Source organism: Pimephales promelas, chromosome 25 (assembly GCF_988280905.1).
Source record: "Pimephales promelas chromosome 25, fPimPro1.hap1.1, whole genome shotgun sequence".
NCBI classification, from domain to species: Eukaryota; Metazoa; Chordata; class Actinopteri; order Cypriniformes; family Leuciscidae; genus Pimephales; species Pimephales promelas.
Genome location: NC_142793.1, coordinates 11,912,897 through 11,930,220, shown reverse-complemented (window position 1 = coordinate 11,930,220; position 17,324 = coordinate 11,912,897). Strand labels below are relative to the sequence as shown.

Genomic DNA, 17,324 nt, shown 5'->3' with positions numbered 1-17,324 from the left:
GGGGCGAGCCTTGCTGTTACGACACAAGCCACGCCCACTGATGCGTTTGTTTACAGAAGTACAGGAGTGAACTGAATCTTTTGCCCAACGATCATGTAGTTTACACTCATAAATACTTTAATCTGAAATGTTATTATGCCTCGACGGGCTCATGGAGATACAGAACCACTGCTATCGTCCACTCATTTGGACGAAGACGGTAAAAGGCATTATTAATCATGAAGAATGTGTGTTTATTATTATCCCGGTAGTGTATTGTGTAGAGTAAAAATGATGACTCAAACACTTTTCACCAGTCATAGACTATTAATTGTTAAATCTGGATCCAGCATTTTAGGGGTTTTACGATATACACTACCAAAAAAATAATAATTATTGAGTCGCAGTTTGCATTTAAAGAGGCAAATGCTTAAGGGTCTATTATTGCAGTGATTATTGTTTTTAGCATTTGGAAATACATGTTGTGATGTTTACTGATATATGATGTGTCCATCAGATGACGAGGTGTCCAGAAAGAAACTGTCTTATGAGGAGGCTGTTGAGAAAGCAGGTTAATTTTACATTTATGTTTTTAATGTGCTGAATCATTCTTCCAACATTTAGTTTCATATGTTTGTCCATATGCAGTGTTCCTCCTCATGTTTCTATCTCTCCGCAGGGTTCGGACTCTTCCATTGGCTGCTGTTGGTCGTCTGCGGGTGGGCGAACGCCAGTGATGCGGTGGAGATCCTGTGTGTGTCGTTCCTCTTGCCCACGGCACGCTGCGACCTCCAGCTCAGCTCAGGCGACATGGGGCTCCTCACCGCCAGCATATTCCTGGGTTATCATCTATCTCTTTGTGTTTGTTTTCTAACCAAATAACTGTTAAAAAGACTCACGTTGCATTTCAAGAAGAGAAACTGTTTTCTTAAACAGCAGGACAAACAAGGAAAAATGAAACATTAACTTCTCATTTTTATCATGTAAACTGTTAAGTCGGGTCAGAAATGCGGTTTGTTCTCTATTTGGTTGAACTTTGAATTGTGTTTGCCTTATCAAGTGTCTGAAAACTGCAGAGTCATGCTCATTGTTTTCAGTGAGAGTTTTAACAAGAAATGCATAACTGACCGAGTGATTGAAACTGCTGACATAACCATGTCATCTGATCATGTCTCATGCTGCTCATGTTAGATAACTAGCATCTCCCCTGACAGGGATGATGGTGGGCGGTTATGTTTGGGGGTATCTGGCTGATCGCAGAGGAAGGCGGAGTGTTCTGGTCATTTCTCTGGCAGTGAATGGCACGTTTGGGGCAGTGGCCAGTTTGGCCCCGAGTTTCTGGCTCTTTCTCCTCCTGCGGTTCTTCAGTGGAGTCGGGTAACCACATCCCAAAAGAGTTTTTACATGCAGTTTCAAGGTTTAGATAGATATTATCCAGACAGAATGAATGCTTCTGTCTCGCTCTCAGGGTCGGCGGATCCATTCCTGTCATCTTCTCGTATTTTTCCGAGTTTCAACCATGTTTGCGGAGGGGAGCTATGATTAGCGCTCTCGCCACATTCTGGATGGCGGGAAATATTTTAGCAGCAGGTAAAACCATCGTCCTCAGAGCTGAGAGAGAGGAGTGCCTCATAAATATTTATTTGAATAGGTATTTTGTGTGTTTTTGTCCAGGTGTGGCATGGATGGTGATTCCCAGAACATCTTTGAACGCTCATTGGGGCTGGTTGGATTTTCAGAGTTGGCGTCTTTTTGTGGTCCTCTGCTCCGTCCCCAGCCTGTCATCAGCACTTATCTTCAGACTCTTCATGCCGGAGAGCCCGAAGTTCCTCATGGAGGTATGTACTGACTCAATTGTATCTTTGGGTCTGTTACCGGACGAATGTTTGTCAGTCAGGTTTAGTGGGACTATTTAATTAGATGTTTCTTTTCCACAGGCCGGACGTGAGGCGGAGGCTTTATCTGTGTTCCAGAAGATGTTCAAACTGAACAACAGACATGCCACGAAACCATTTCCTGTGCGTAAATGAGTTCTGGGCCAAACCTTCCAACTGTTCTGTTCATTATTTAGATGATCAGTTGATGAAAATGAGTTTGTGTTAACAGGCACTAGGTCTTGTGATCAGACCCCAAGATGAAGAAGAGAAGAACAGACCCAGTAGCGGCTCAAGATCTCAGCGGTTTAGCCATCAACTCAAACAGGTTCAGATCACATTTGATATGTTATCGAAACATTTTCTTAGAAAGTATTAAAGCCTCACTGAGGTCCTGATGGTGTCGCTGCTTCTTCTACAGGCACTGGATCCCATCAGACAGCTGTTTGTTGGACCGCTGGCTTCCAGAAGTGTCGTTCTGCTGATTATATTTTTCTGCATTTCATTTGGGTAAAACCTATCAAAAGCAAAATATTCGCCCATTTTAAGGTTTATAAAAAAAAAAAAAATCATGACATTGATGTTTATGTTAATATCTTCATGTCTTATAGTCACATTTAGCAGATTAGAGCTAAAGAGGCTACAATTTGCAAGAGCTCACCAAAATTGGACAGTTGAAGACTGGAAAAATGTTGCCTGGTCTGATGAGTCACGATTTCTGTTGAGACATTCAGACGGTAGAGTCAGAGTTTGGCGTAAACAGAATGAGAGCATGGATCCATCATGCCTTGTTACCACTGTGCAGGCTGGTGGTGGTGGTGTAATGGTGTGGGGGATGTTTTCTTGGCACACTTTAGGCCTCTTAGTGCCAATTGGGCATCGTTTAAATGCCACGGCCTACATGAGTATTGTTTCTGTCCATGTCCATCCCTTTAACCATGTTCCCATCCTCTGATGGCTACTTCCAGCAGGATAACGCACCATGTCACAAAGCTCGAATCATCTCAAATTGGTTTCTTGAACATGACGATGAGTTCACTGTACCCCCACATTGGCTCCACACAGGCTGTTTTTGCTACTGTACCTTTAAGATTTCTAGTTATGATTTGCTAGCTACATTTTAGATTACAAATAAGTTTGAAGAAAAAAAATCCTCTCTGTGCAGGTATTATGGGTTATGGATGTGGTTTCCAGAGCTTTTTAAGAGAGCGGAGGACGGAGGGTCTCCATGCACCAACACGTCTCGAGTCCAAAGCACAGAGAATGAAAGCTGCTATCCAGTCAAAACTGCAGGTGATGTTACTAAAAACAGACCAAATGAGACTGATCATTATTTTTCTCTTTTGTTGTCATGACCAAGTATTTTTATATTCTTTTGCAGTATACATGGAGGGTTTTATAACTGCGGCTTTAAACTTGCCGGGAAACATCTTCACTATCCTTCTCATGGACAGAATTGGCGGGAAAATCCTGCTGTGTGAGTACAGCATGTTATCTTACAATGACTGAATGGCACAGATTGTTATGGCAGCTTAATATACCACATCACCACATTAATTATTGCAAAATATTAAAGAACTAACAAAGCGCACTATAAAAGTCCATCTATAATAATGATTTTTTTTCTGTCCGCTAGCCGTCAGTTTGCTGGCGTCCAGTGCAAGCGTGTTTGTCATCTACATGGTGAAAACCAAAACTCAGAGTCTGATCGTGTCCTGCGTGTTCAGTGGCGTTTCTGTCATCTCCTGGAACGCCCTGGATGTGGTCGGGACGGAACTTTATCCCACACAACTACGGTAAATCCCAATATTCAATTGTAATTTTGTAAAATTGCTACTGATTTCACATCCAAAGAGGTCAGACAATCATAATTCCAAAAATTTGGAGTAATGAAGGTTTTTAAATTTTAAAAACTTTGTAAAAATTAAAAATTCAGTGTCACATGATCCATGAGCAGCAAATCATCATATTAGAATGATTTATAAGGGATCATGTGACACTGAAGACTGGAGTAATGGTGCTGAAAATCCAGCTTTGATCACAGGAATAAATTACTTTTTATAATCTATTAAAATAGAAAACAGTTATTTTAAATTGTAATAATATTTCACAATATTACAGTTCTTACTGTATTTTTGTTCAAATAAATGTAGCCTGTGTGAGCAGAAGAGACTTCTTTCAACAATCTGAATTATTTGTATAGAGTTACATAAATGTACAGTATCAAAAAAGTTACAAATACAAATAATGACCTTAATAAAACTTTGACTAACTATATGAGAAATAAATAGGAAATTGTAGTAAATGGCTTCATTAAATAGAATTCAGAGAACAAAATGAATGAATATACTAACTTGAGTGTTTCTGTTTTGTAGCTCATCAGCTCTGGGGGTTTTTACTGGAGTGGGCCGCGTGGCAGCCATCATGGGAAATGTTGTTTTTGGGCAGCTGGTGGACTCCAACTGTGCCGTACCTCTGCTGATGGTGTCTGCGCTCCTGCTGGCCGGAGGACTGGCGGCTCTACGCCTGCCTCAAACTAAACAGACTGAACTGACATGATACAGCCAAGCCAAACTTGGCATTCTGGGACCAAAATACCAAACCAAAGAGCTTAACAATTTGCAGTTTTGCCTTAATGTTGCACAAGTGCACTATGGAACGTTTCCATACCCCTTTGCCATGTTTTCTGTACTGGAATTTTTAGTATCAGTAATTCTTATTGGTAGCTTAAAGCCTTATTAAATTAAATCTTGAATATTTAATAAATATTAAGTTCAAAATCTGATATATTTGTATAACAAGTCATACATTCTTATCATAATTTTAACAATTTTTATTTTATTTCAGTTGATTTTTATCGTATTATTGAATTTTAATAGTTTCTAAATGAAGGATATTCAATTGACTTTACATTTGTATCGTATTGCATAATTCCCTTAAGAGTTATTTTTTTTTATATACATATATTTTCTAACACTTTTAATGTTTGCACACCACATTAAACAGAACAGCCAATGGATTGATGCTTCAACAACTTTATTTTGTCCACTCTGAACATTTGTAAATAACCATGGAAATAATTGCAGAGTAATGAGGTAGAGACTTTGAAAATCTAAAAAGCAGCTGCAAAAGGCAACAAGGAAGAGATGATGCTCTTTGGCACAGCGAGAAACCAGAGCGGTGCAGATTCACTGAACTAAGGTTAGGAGGAGTGTTTAAAGCAAAATACAAAACTCAAAGCGAGGATTTCACTTCGATCTGCTCTAACAAACAAATTTAAAACCACCGGCAAACGTTTCCCTAGTGCCGTGTTTAAAAAAGTGCTACGATTTGATAAAAACTATGTACAGCACAGAGGTCAGAGTAACATCCAGAGTTGTAGAGTTGTATTCAATCTGATGGATGATTGACGGGGTGCAGCGTGGTGGTTGCTAAGCAACAGCATCAGCCAGCTGTGATGTCACTTCCTGGAGCATTTTACAAGCCAAGATGCTCATCAACCATTTAATAGTGTTAAAAAAACAAAATAAAAAGGCCCTAAAAGAAAAGACACTGAGACAGCCCAACTTAAAAATCTGTTAAAAAAAAAAAAAACTCTAAAAATCACCAGCTAACCAGCCAATACAAATAATAATAAAAACAACAAAAAAGGTCTGGAAAAGCTGATAACAAAAAAGAAGCCAAAGGCACCGACTGGCATTTGCCTGCAGAGGGTCAAAACTGCGAGAAACTAATTTTCTGTTCATGCTAAATTTAAAATACAACTCTTAAAATCAGATATCCATGGCTGTCTGGTTAACTGTGCAAATGGCTCAGCATCAACGAACCCTTTAGTGTGCATAGAGCCTTAATGAACGAGAGCAGTGCAATATAACGCATTAACCTCCTCAAGTGAGTCGCCCCTGTTTCCCATCAGACTCACGCCAACATCCGTTCAGGAAACAGTGAACTCAGTCCGGACTCTTCCCCACGCCGCTGACGCTGGGTTTAGTGGGGGTATAGGCCCTTCTGGTTGCGCATGAGTGGCTGATGGCTACTCAAAACATCCAGAGAGTGACGCCAATGCCAGCATGACCGACAGTGGTATTTAAAACAAGCCTGGAAGAACAACAACAACAAAAAAGAGTTGAAGAAATATGCATAGAAGTGCAATACGTAAAGAGTGTGGTTTGTTAGGTGCTTTGCATAGACTTAATCCAATGAATCAATAGTCTAATCAATACACCGTCAACCAAAAGATTCACAGCCCTACTTTAAAATAGATACATTAATACAATAAAATAGTTGATCAAAATAAAATTGTTCATGTTCACCGTCATGTTGTTAATGCAAATTTACAGTAAAATAACACCACGTGAAAAGAGACTTAAAGGTGCAGTAAGTGATTTCTGAGAAAGAGTTGATATCTGAAATCAACCCAAACAAACACACCCCTCCCTTCACAAACACTCACTGCAAGGGTGGACGCTTTATCATAGCTGAAGCAAAGCAAAATAATACTGTGTGAAAAATAAAGTGAAGATGAATGAACGTCAGAGAAGAACAAAAAATATAAACATACAGTGAACAAGTCAAACAATGACACTCAAAACTGTCCTGTTACTGTAGCTAACATTACATCAACAGCATATCTTGGTTCTGAACCAATGTTACTTAAGCTAGTTCACACTACATGATTTTAAAACGTCGGGCTGAACCGTGCGGTTCACACTACATGACTTGCTCTCTGTGAAATCAGGAGTGTTCAAGTTGTTTAGCTGTTCACACCACACGACACAACGTGATTGATCCACAACAGGAGGTAACGCACTACACGAGTTGACAACGCACTGCATAGAGATACAACCAGATCGGATGATAAGAGCAAATCATTTGTGACTCTAATGAGAGCTGTTTCAGTACTATGGTACGGTCTAAATCCTGAAAATAATCAAATAAATAACGAGTTGACAATAACTCTGTCACCCAACGATTCTATCTTGTCTACAAACCACGTTTTGTCACGAAAAACCACAATAAAACGAACCAGAAATGACGCGAAACAGCACGTGCGCCAATACTTTTACAACACAAATACGCCAATGATTTGCTCCGAGAAAAAATGCAAAAAAAGAAAAAGTATTGCATTGCTCTGATGGGCTGTAGCTCATGACATCACTGAGGTTGAGTCGCGCGACGGCTTATGATATCTAGCATGCTAGATATTTTTCTGCGCTCGGCGACGCATCTGTTAGCGTCTTCACTGCGTTGTTGGCTCTTTCAAACTAACAGATTGGCAAGCGTTCATTGCCCGCTAAACACCCTGACCTGACGATTTGCAAATCGGGCTTAAATCATGTGGTTTAGCCTGACTACATCAGACTTCCTACTTCTGCTAATTTCATTTTCTATCTTTCAGTTTTCCTGAGGCCTTCGGACGGATGGCCAATCAACGTACAGAGGGCGGGCTGAGAGCCGCGTTTTACGTTGTAGGTTAGAGAAATCGAATGGGAAACGAGACACGGGATGCAATTCGCTCTGTTATGGAGAACATTCTGGGGGGTTTTCAAACTGAAGCCACAACAAGAAGAGTGTTTGATAAACCTTTAAATGGAGGTGATGTTGTGGCCCTACTCCCGACTGGTTTTGGGAACAGTTTAATTGATCATTTACCGTTAGTTACGAAAAAAAAAAGTGACCTGAGCTTAACTCTTGATATGATGCTTTACTGTGTTCATACCTGGGCCCTACAGAAGAACGGGCCGGGCTGACTGTTACATATTTGGCACATGGAGTCATCCAGATACGGGTCAATCTGGATCTACAGAGGGAACAGAAAGAGAGTGAGGTAGATACACAGGGATGATCTTTGATGCTGTATATTTAAGTCCTGCTCTTCTGTACCTTCTTGGTAAACTTGCATGTTTTTATCTGCACAAACGCCGCAGTCACGGCTTTCAAGTAGCTCCTCTGGCTCCTAAATGTCACTCGTCCAGAACCTAGACGAACAAATGCAACACGTTGGGACAATAACTATAACGATAATGATAAAATCTTTTTAAATATAAAAGAATATCAGAGTTTACAACACAAATATAACGATAACGGCACAGAGAAGAGATATCAAAACATGATTTTTTCCAACTGATGAACAATAAAAACATTGACAGCCAATCAGAATCAGTCCTGTTTTTAGTTTGTTTAGATGTCTTTTATCCATGTTGCATTCATATAATATTCAAACCAAACCAGGTATGGAATGCCAAAGCTGACTTAATTAAAAATAAATAAATATACATAAATAAATATACATAAAAAAAATGTAAAAAAGCAAAAATACATAAATAAATACAGAAATTAATATACAAAGAAATGTAAAAAAGTACAAATAAATGAGTATTTATACTTTTATTTCCTTATTTATGTATAATTGTATTTTTTTCACTCATTTATTTATTTCTACATTCATTTATGTATTTGTTTTTATGTCTACATTTATTTATTTTCACATTTTATTTTCTCCGTGTTCTGCACTGGTGTGCGAGTCTCATCGACAATAATCACAAGCCAAAAGCAAGCTATCAGCTATCATATTCATGTGTGCTATGTGTGTTAGCCTACCCTACATACAGTTAGCGTGATATACACGACTTAAAATGTGATATTGCCCGTACACCTCTTGCGTTTCGTTCGGTCACACACCACAAGGTGTCACTGTGGCCTCAAAGCTTCAGCACTGCCACTCTGAGCTCGATTGCTGATGTCTGAGTTAAAACACGGCCACCTCATTAGCATACGGAGAAAGAAATGTTGGAATAAATAAATGTGGAGATAAATAAATGTAGAAATAAATAAATGTTAAAATAAATAAATGTAGACATAAAAACATAATAATAAATGTGTGAAAAAATACAATTATACATAAATAAGGAAATAAATTTCTGTATTTATTTATGTATTTTTGCTTTTTTACATTTCTTCGTATATTTATGTATTTATTAATTTTTAATTAAGTCAACTTTGGCATTCCATAAACCGGAGTTTGTTTGTAAGCAGACAGAGACCCATCTTTTCAGGACTCTTGGTCCGCTTGTTTGGCGCACACCTGAGTCCGTAGGGCAGCGTTCACACTTAAGGTTCAAATGAACCGCACTAACAGAGCAATCACACTAGAGCTTGTTTTAATCTAACCAAACCTGCCAAGTGTGCACACACGGTCACCACCACTTTCATATGAAAGAAGCCTGCACAAACCTATAGGATATTTGTGCTTGTCTGTGTCGATGCCTGCGTACGTGACCCCTCCGAAGAGATCGTCCATGATGTGGGCCAGGCCTTCTGCATTTAGCATCCCGTGCAGAGCGCCCACGAACACCGTCCTATTGCGGCAGAGACGCTGGGAGGGACAACGGACGAAATTGCTGTCCGAGATCACCCACGGGATGACCTGCACCTGCAGTGGAAGAAGTGAAAGAACGGGGTCAGAGGCCAGGGGGCAAAAACAGTGTGTTTTTACATGCATGTTATTCTCACATCTTTGCTATGGATCCGCCTGCTGGACAGTTTGTAGAAGAACTCGAGATAATCGTCCGACTGCAGGCGGTGTTGAGTACAGGCCTGCAGGAGCATCTTCACTGACTTCTCCCAGTCAAACAGAAGGTACACATAACCTGCACACACACAATCACCTGTAACACTCACATGAACAAAATGTATATATGTGTGTGCTGCTTTATGTATCATATTTGATACTTTGATTTGATATTTGATCTGCAGTAGTTTCAATTTTGATATTTTTAGGTCAAACCGTTCTTGTCTGTCAGTCATATAATGGAGGTCTATGGTCACCACCTCAAAGAGCATGCACAGAGAAGTCCAAATTAAACATGATTTAATGACTCGTAAATGTAAGTACACATTGATGGCCTAAGACACGAAACGAGCGGTTTGTGTGAGAAAACGAACAGTATTTATTTTATTTTTAACTCTTGTAATCACAGCCACGTCCAAGTGATCTGAGGGTGCGGGCGCTTTGTGGCTGTGGCTACAAGAGGTAAAAACGATATAAATACTGTTCGTTTTCTCACACAAACCGCTCGTTTCGTGTCTTAGGCCATCAATGTGTACTTACATTTACGAATCATTGAATCATGTTTAATTTGGACTTCTCTGTGCATGCTCTTTGAGGTGGTGACCATAGACCTCCATTATATGACTCACAGACAACAACGGTTTGACGAAAAAATATCAAAATTGAAACTACTGCAGAAACAAAGACACCTACATCTTGGATGCCCTTGAGGTAAGCTAAAACATACCAAAAATTCATTTCAAAGTGAACTATCCCTTTAATGGACTTCGGCGGAGACAATCGTCCTTTAATACCTGACAATGGACACCTTGTTGGGCATTAACCCGCTTATACCATGGTCACTTGCCAAATAACACATTTTTAAAACATTAGTTCATATTTTAATTAGTTTTACAATCGAAATCTAAAGTTTTTACAAACAATAACTTGGTTTCCCTGGTTACGCCTGACGGTTTATTTAGCAAATGGAGATATTTATAGTCCGCTCAGCTCGTAGAACCCTTCAGTTTATCTAACTTTCGAGCCAGAAAGTTAACATATCTTTTTATTCATGTAATTTAGGCTTGTTTAGCCATGGGCGTTACATCAACCCAGGCATCAAAGTTGTCAAATTCTCCAACAAGGTTAAAAGAACTAACGAAGTCGCTCATTGTTGTATTAGTAGGGTATGTATAACGGCTAACTAGACGTTCGTTTTGATACAATGAATTGTAAACGGATACTTTGACGTAGCCAGCGCATCGATTTATTAATTTAAAACGGTAAACAGTCAGTTTCACCAGAACTCATTTACTAGGTGTCCTCTATCACTTTTTAATGGACACCCTGCAGCCAATCAGAATCGAGTATCACCCAGACCATAGTATAATTTTCGATAGATGTTGTTGAATTGTAGATCTGGAATTGTTACCTTGAGGAGGACAGCGTGGGTGTTTACCATCTTTACCAGGCCACTCAACTTTCAATGGACCAAACACACTAAATGTGTTCAACAGACTTGCTACAAAGAGAAAGAAAAAATGGTCATTCACAAATCGTTTGTGTTCAGTTCAGTTCTGTTTTCATGGACTTTGTACTGTAGTTTGCACCACTTTTGTTTTTGTATTAACTGTATTAACATTTAGAAGTGAACCTCAAGGAACATATTAAAATAATAATAAAAAATAATAATAATGTCACGACCCCTTTAATAAAAAGGGATTGAAATGTATCCATCTTCTTTCTTCCTCATCACCACGTATCGTACCGAATAATAATCTCCATCTCAAATGTGTGTTTGTCAGCTCACCCTCTGTGATGTCCCATGGCACACCTCCCAGGAACACTTTACAGGAATAAACAGGGTTTTTGTAGTGGCGAGGAGGAAGTTGCCCTTCCCAGGTGTAAGTGGCTTCATTCACGGCTGTGAGACGCAGTCAATCATATAAAGTCACTACAATATCAATAACTGCAGCCACTAAATGCAAGAGTTTTAAGATGCATTTTAATGTTTAACCATTTTAACCATGTAAAAGTTAACATGAAATACATAATAATAATAAAACACTTTAATTAAGATTAAGACGAAATATAATAAAATAATTTAAAAAAAGGTTGCATATGTTTTTTTTTAGTACCATATTTGATACATCAGGATTTTATAGGATGATCTAGTGAGAATATGGCTCTGATACTTGAGGAAAAAACAGCTACATTTTCTTCGGAGGTACGAACTGACCAAACATATGCTATTTTGTGTAGTTGCTTATTTATATGTTCAAAAATTAAGATGAAATGCTTGTAATGTAAATCAATCAGATCTTTATAAATGTATAACATACTACTTGCATTAAAAAGCATTAAAATATCTGTTGCAACTCTATATGCCAAATAATGTCTTAGTAAGTTGATTTAATTGCTTAGTTTTATGATCAAATCTCTGCAGTTTTTATGTACAGTGATTGTGTACAACACAAGGTTGATTGAGAGACGTTCAAGTAAACGTTACTTAAAAGACTGATGTATCATATTTCATATTCACAGTTTAACCAAATTTTTCTAATCATGTGTGGATAATCAAGAAAACAAATGTTGCTTCAGCCCAGAAAATTTTCTTATTGAAATATGACAAACAATATAAAAGTTATTCTCACTTTTACTTCAGATCTGAAAAGAAACTTTCACTTTTACTTTTTTTTAAATCAGTAAAGATTTCACAACAAAAACACATGAACCAAGAGCTGAAGTTGAAGTTGAACTATAAATCATACGACAGAAGGCATGTAGTAGATTGTGTGCAACATGTTTCCAGCAGTTTTGATCATTTTATGCATATATAAAGAGTATATAAATTAATATGGCATTTTATAAAAAAAAATGTTTAAATGTCACATTTAAATAGCACTTTATTCAATATTAATTGTTTCAATTAAGTTACATTGAGTATTATCATGCTTATTGAATCTAATAGTTTAGCATGGGTGGTTAATGTAACTGTACCTGCAGCTTGTTTATGAAGTTTGGCCTCTCTCTCGATGCAGAACGAGGGTTTGTTCAGGCTCAAAGTGTCCCAGCCGGGCCAGATGGGACCTGTGGACCAGCAGCCAAACACTGACCCCTCAGCCTGAGCACTGGGAGCGTTCGTGAAGGTGGTTACTGGTTCCTCCTCCAAACGGGCAACGCCGTCCAGTTTCACGCCCTCCGCCTGCAGTTCAGGCAGGACCAGGGGCGACGGGGTTGAAACTCTGAGAGAGGCCTGATGGAGACGGACACGCTAATAACCACACTATAACTACTGAGAAACTGACACTGTGGAGAACAGAATCTTTGAACGGTTCCATTGGACTCTTATGAGTTCCGTATCCGATCGGAATGTTGTTGCTCACCAGGTGTTCGGATCCTGAAGAGAACACGCTGTTCTCGGAGTTGACGGGACTGTTGGATCCAGAGTGCAGCAGAGAGTGAGTCTCCAGCGCAGGAATCAGACTCGAGAAGCGCTCCAGTGGATCTGCTCCGGCTGCAGAATCATGGGTCTGAACCGAATCACCGCCTCGTGAAGCACCAAACAGATTAAACGCTGCAGGAGAGAGAATATGTGATTAAAAATGACAATTACTGACTTTTTATAATTACATTCTTTCGTTTCTTTATTCGTATCATTTTAAATAATAAACAATAACTTGGCAAAATTATGAAAATATGTTTAAAAATGTAAAATGTTGGTAACACTTTAATTAGTTAACTACCTAACTTAAAGGGATAGTTCACTTTGAAATAAATTTTTGATATGTTTTAGCTTACCTAAAGGGCATCCGAGATGTAGGTGTCTTCCACATTAGTTTTAATTTTGAATATTTTTAGGTCAAACCGTTCTTGTCTGTCAGTCATATAATGGAGGTATATGGTCACCACCTCAAAGAGCATGCACAGAGAAGTCCAAATTAAACATGATTTAATGACTCATAAATGAAAGTACACATTGATGGGCTACAACACGAAACGAGCGGTTTGTGTGAGAAAACGAATAGTATTTATATCGTTTTTACCTCTTGTCACCACAGCCGTGATCTGGTAACAAGTGGTAAAAACGATATAAATACTGTTCGTTTTCTCACACAAACCGCTCGTTTCATGTCTTAGGCCATCAATGTGTACTTACATTTACGAGTCATTAAATCATGTTTAATTTGGACTTCTCTGTGCATGCTCTTTGAGGTGGTGACCATAGACCTCCATTATATGACTGACAGACAAGAACGGTTTGACCTAAAAATATCAAAATAGAAAATATGGCGGAAACAAAGACACCTACATCTTGGATGCCCTTAAGGTAAGCTAAAACATACCAAAAATTAATTTAACTATCCCTTTAACACGAACTAAGAATGAACAATACTTCTACAGCATTTATTAATTTTAGTTAATATTAATTCCAACATTTATTAAAAAAGCATTAAAAATCAAAGGTTGTATTTGTTAACATTACTTAATGCACTGTGAACTAACATGAACAAACGATGAACAGCTGGATTTGTATTAATTAACGTTAACAAAGATTAACTAATACAGTAACAAATGTATTGATCAATGTTAGTTAATACATTAACTAATGTTAACAAATGAACCTTATTGTAAAGTGTTACCAAAATATTAGATTAGTTGTTTACACTTCTGTTTCTATGTTTGTTTCTACAAAAATATTAAGCAGCACAACTGTTTTCAACATTGAAAATAATCAGAAATTTTCTTGAGCAGCAAATCATATCAGAATGATTTCAGAAGAATCATGTGACACTGAAGACTGGAGTAATATTGTGATTGATAATGATCACAGGAAAAAAAAAATATTTTAAAAGCTATTCAAATAAAAATGATGGTTACACTTTAGATTAGGGTCCAATTCTCACTATTAACTAACTATTAACTATGAGTTAATAAACTTCTAATTACTGCTCATTAAAAGTAAAGTAGTTAAGTTTATGTATAGGTAAAATTAAAGGATAAGGCATTAATAAGTATTAATAAGCAGCCAATAACCTAGTATGCTAATGTGCAACTAACTAATCGTGAGAATTGGACCCAAAACTAAAGTGTTACCAAAATTATGTCAAGCTCTTGAAATAATAGCATATAATGAGTATTAACAGCTACATTTTAGAAACTGGCCAACGTCTGGCTCAACCAGTAGTGTGAGTTTAGGGTTGGACTACATGTTTTTTTTCAAAAGATGGCAGACAGGGTGGGTGACGTGTTTTTTAATAGTAGCACAAAATAATCTTTACTCCCGTGAAAAGACTGAATGAATGGGAGAAGTGCTGGATGAGACAGCAGAAACAAGCTTGGTGTGTGTGTGTGTGTGTGTCCTTCTTTTACAGGATTTGGGTCAGAACAAACCTAAGGCACATCATTGCTTTCATTTAAAACACGGATGGACACACTCATTTACGCTTGTAATCTGAGATAGGGAAGCTATAGGGAAAGTCAAAATGAAACGCATCCCAATGCTGATGAATCCAGCGTTCTGCCCTCTGTGATCGGTGTGAAAATGATTAGTCATGAGTGGGAAATCAAGATATGAGACACCACTACAGCTCAGACCTTCCAGAACAATCTAATAACACACACACACAATGCACAAAGTCTGAAAATCCATCTGAACATCCTTAAAAACAATGTATTTTTCTCGGTTTATTTGTTTTTTCCATATAAATGTAACAAGATTTATCCTTAAATAAAAAAGATATAGCTACTATATAAATATATATATATATATATATATATTATATATATATATACTATATATATTATATATACTATTACATATATGTAGTATATATATATATATATATATATATATATATATAATAAATTATATAATATAATGTGCATTTAAATTAACTATATATATATATATATATATATATATATATATATACATACTTTAAGCATAAATCTCAGTTAGTGTTGTTAAATTTAAATAAACCAAAAATCTAGCTAACTGTTAATTTAAATGCACTGTAAGTATATATACAAATTAAAAAAAATATATATATATTTAAATGTAACCACTGAAGTTAATGCTTAAGCATAAATAAGGCTTATACTTATATAAAAATATAGATATATTCTCTGACGTCAAGTCTTATTATCTTGAAACAATTTTGTAATGTATTATAAAATATAGTCTATATTACTATTTATTTCGTATATTTTAGTTTACAGATCATATATTCTCAGATAATCAAGACAAACGCACTGATTTTTTTGCAGTTCACTCACAAAGTGTCTGAAAGTGGCTTGAACAGACAGATAGGAGCGGCCACACACAACTGTACACACACAGGTTCTCTCACCGGGCTGGGTCGCGCGCTGGGGATCAGGGCGGCTCCAGGGCTGCTGGGTCCAGCAGGGGAGGCTCAGAGACAACAGGCCCAGACTGAGCTCATCAACGCTGGGCACGGCGGCCACGGGATCCTGCTGCTCTGGAGAGAACAGCATTCTGCTAACCAGCGGAGAGAAGCCTGAGCCCGAACCATCTATGTGTGTGTGAGAGAGAAAGAGAGAGTTACAGAGGCACAAAGACACACGACCGAAGCTCGTTTCCCATACCGACCTGCCGTTGGTCCAGTGGAGGTCATTATACCGCTGTGTGTTCATCACTGACCTGTTAAACATGTGACCGCCCCACTGAAACCTCACACACTGCTGCTAGTGCTAAAGCCATGCTCACTTCATCACACACACACTCGGTCTGCCAGAACTGCCTCACCACCTCCCATCCCTCTGTGTGTGTGTGTGTGAGAGAGAGAGAATCACGTGTTCTGTCTGTCTCTCTGGCCCGTCTCCCATTCATGGCCTGACTCAGCAGAGAGACAGACAGAAGGGGGCAGGGCTTCAACGATCACTATGATTCAGCTCATTTGACTTCACACACACACACTGCTGAACCCAGGCTGTACCAGACACACCCTCGTGTCGGACTAAAGGGGCGTTCCCAGCTAACAGGAAACATTCTAATGTTAATCAAAGTTATCAAGGCCTGTTGCACCAGCTGAGCGTACGTTACAACTTACAAGTTATAACTTACACACTACTATATGTTTTTAGCGTCGCACAATTAAACGATTAGTTCGCTTAATAAATTCATTTATTCACCATCAAGTTGTTTCAAATCTGTATGAATTTGTTTCAAAGTAAGATATTATGGACCCCATTGACTTCTATAGCATTTTTCTTCCTACTATGGAAGTCAATGGGGTCCATCAACCATCTGGTTGCCGACATTGACGTTTACACTCGCTTTTATTTTAGGAGAAAGAACATTATGTTAATTACTTTGTAACACAGAACGTTCCTCTAATGTTCCCGAATGGTCCCATGAGGTTATATTTTGGGAACCAAACAAGAACATTATAGGAACGTTCCATGTCGGTTATTTTTTTAGGTTCCATTTTTATAACGTAAGAAGAATGTTCCGGGAACGTTTCCTTAACCTTAAGGGAAAGTTCTAGGAACGTTCTGGGAACCAAAAACTAACGTTCCCAGAACCAAAATTTGTTTGCTGGGCAGCTCTTCAACACGAGAGCACGTCCTTGTGTTCATTGCTCATATATGTCATATTAAATCATTCATAATAAACTATGTATAGAGACAGAGTTACTGCACATACGGAGATGAAAAAGGTAAGTATGGACTTATCTAACTCTGGGGGATATGGTGAATAAGCTAAAGTCCCAAAAGGTCGGATTGTTCCTTTAAATAGCTATTTCGTATATTGGTTACCTTTAGTCTGACTATAGTCACACTAGTCTAATGCTCTTGTTTCAAAATATGAGCAAGTACTATATTTCTAAACAAAATGACAAAGAATCTATTCATATTAGTTAATGTTGATTTCAACATTATCTAGTAATAAAAAGCTA

General features: G+C 38.0%; 2 protein-coding genes across 2 annotated transcripts; one reads left to right on the top strand and one right to left on the bottom strand.

Moving 5' to 3' along the window:
* Positions 1 to 35: 35 nt before the first annotated feature.
* Positions 36 to 4,872, top strand: sv2 (synaptic vesicle glycoprotein 2). Its single transcript, XM_039669532.2, has 13 exons — positions 36 to 199; positions 497 to 550; positions 659 to 820; positions 1,194 to 1,356; positions 1,448 to 1,569; positions 1,654 to 1,817; positions 1,917 to 1,997; positions 2,086 to 2,181; positions 2,275 to 2,363; positions 3,019 to 3,146; positions 3,235 to 3,330; positions 3,490 to 3,649; positions 4,229 to 4,872. The coding sequence occupies exons 1-13, from the start codon at positions 136 to 138 to the stop codon at positions 4,410 to 4,412; spliced, it is 1,563 nt and encodes a 520-aa protein (XP_039525466.2). The 5' UTR covers positions 36 to 135; the 3' UTR covers positions 4,413 to 4,872.
* cpeb1a (cytoplasmic polyadenylation element binding protein 1a) lies at positions 4,869 to 16,210 on the bottom strand. Its single transcript, XM_039669534.2, is given in 12 exon segments — positions 4,869 to 5,851; positions 5,853 to 5,951; positions 7,573 to 7,653; positions 7,737 to 7,831; positions 9,087 to 9,285; positions 9,366 to 9,502; positions 10,835 to 10,924; positions 11,213 to 11,326; positions 12,403 to 12,658; positions 12,789 to 12,979; positions 15,756 to 15,938; positions 16,016 to 16,210. Coding segments are annotated over 12 exon segments (1,518 nt in total). The 5' UTR covers positions 16,041 to 16,210; the 3' UTR covers positions 4,869 to 5,803.
* Positions 16,211 to 17,324: the final 1,114 nt, after the last annotated feature.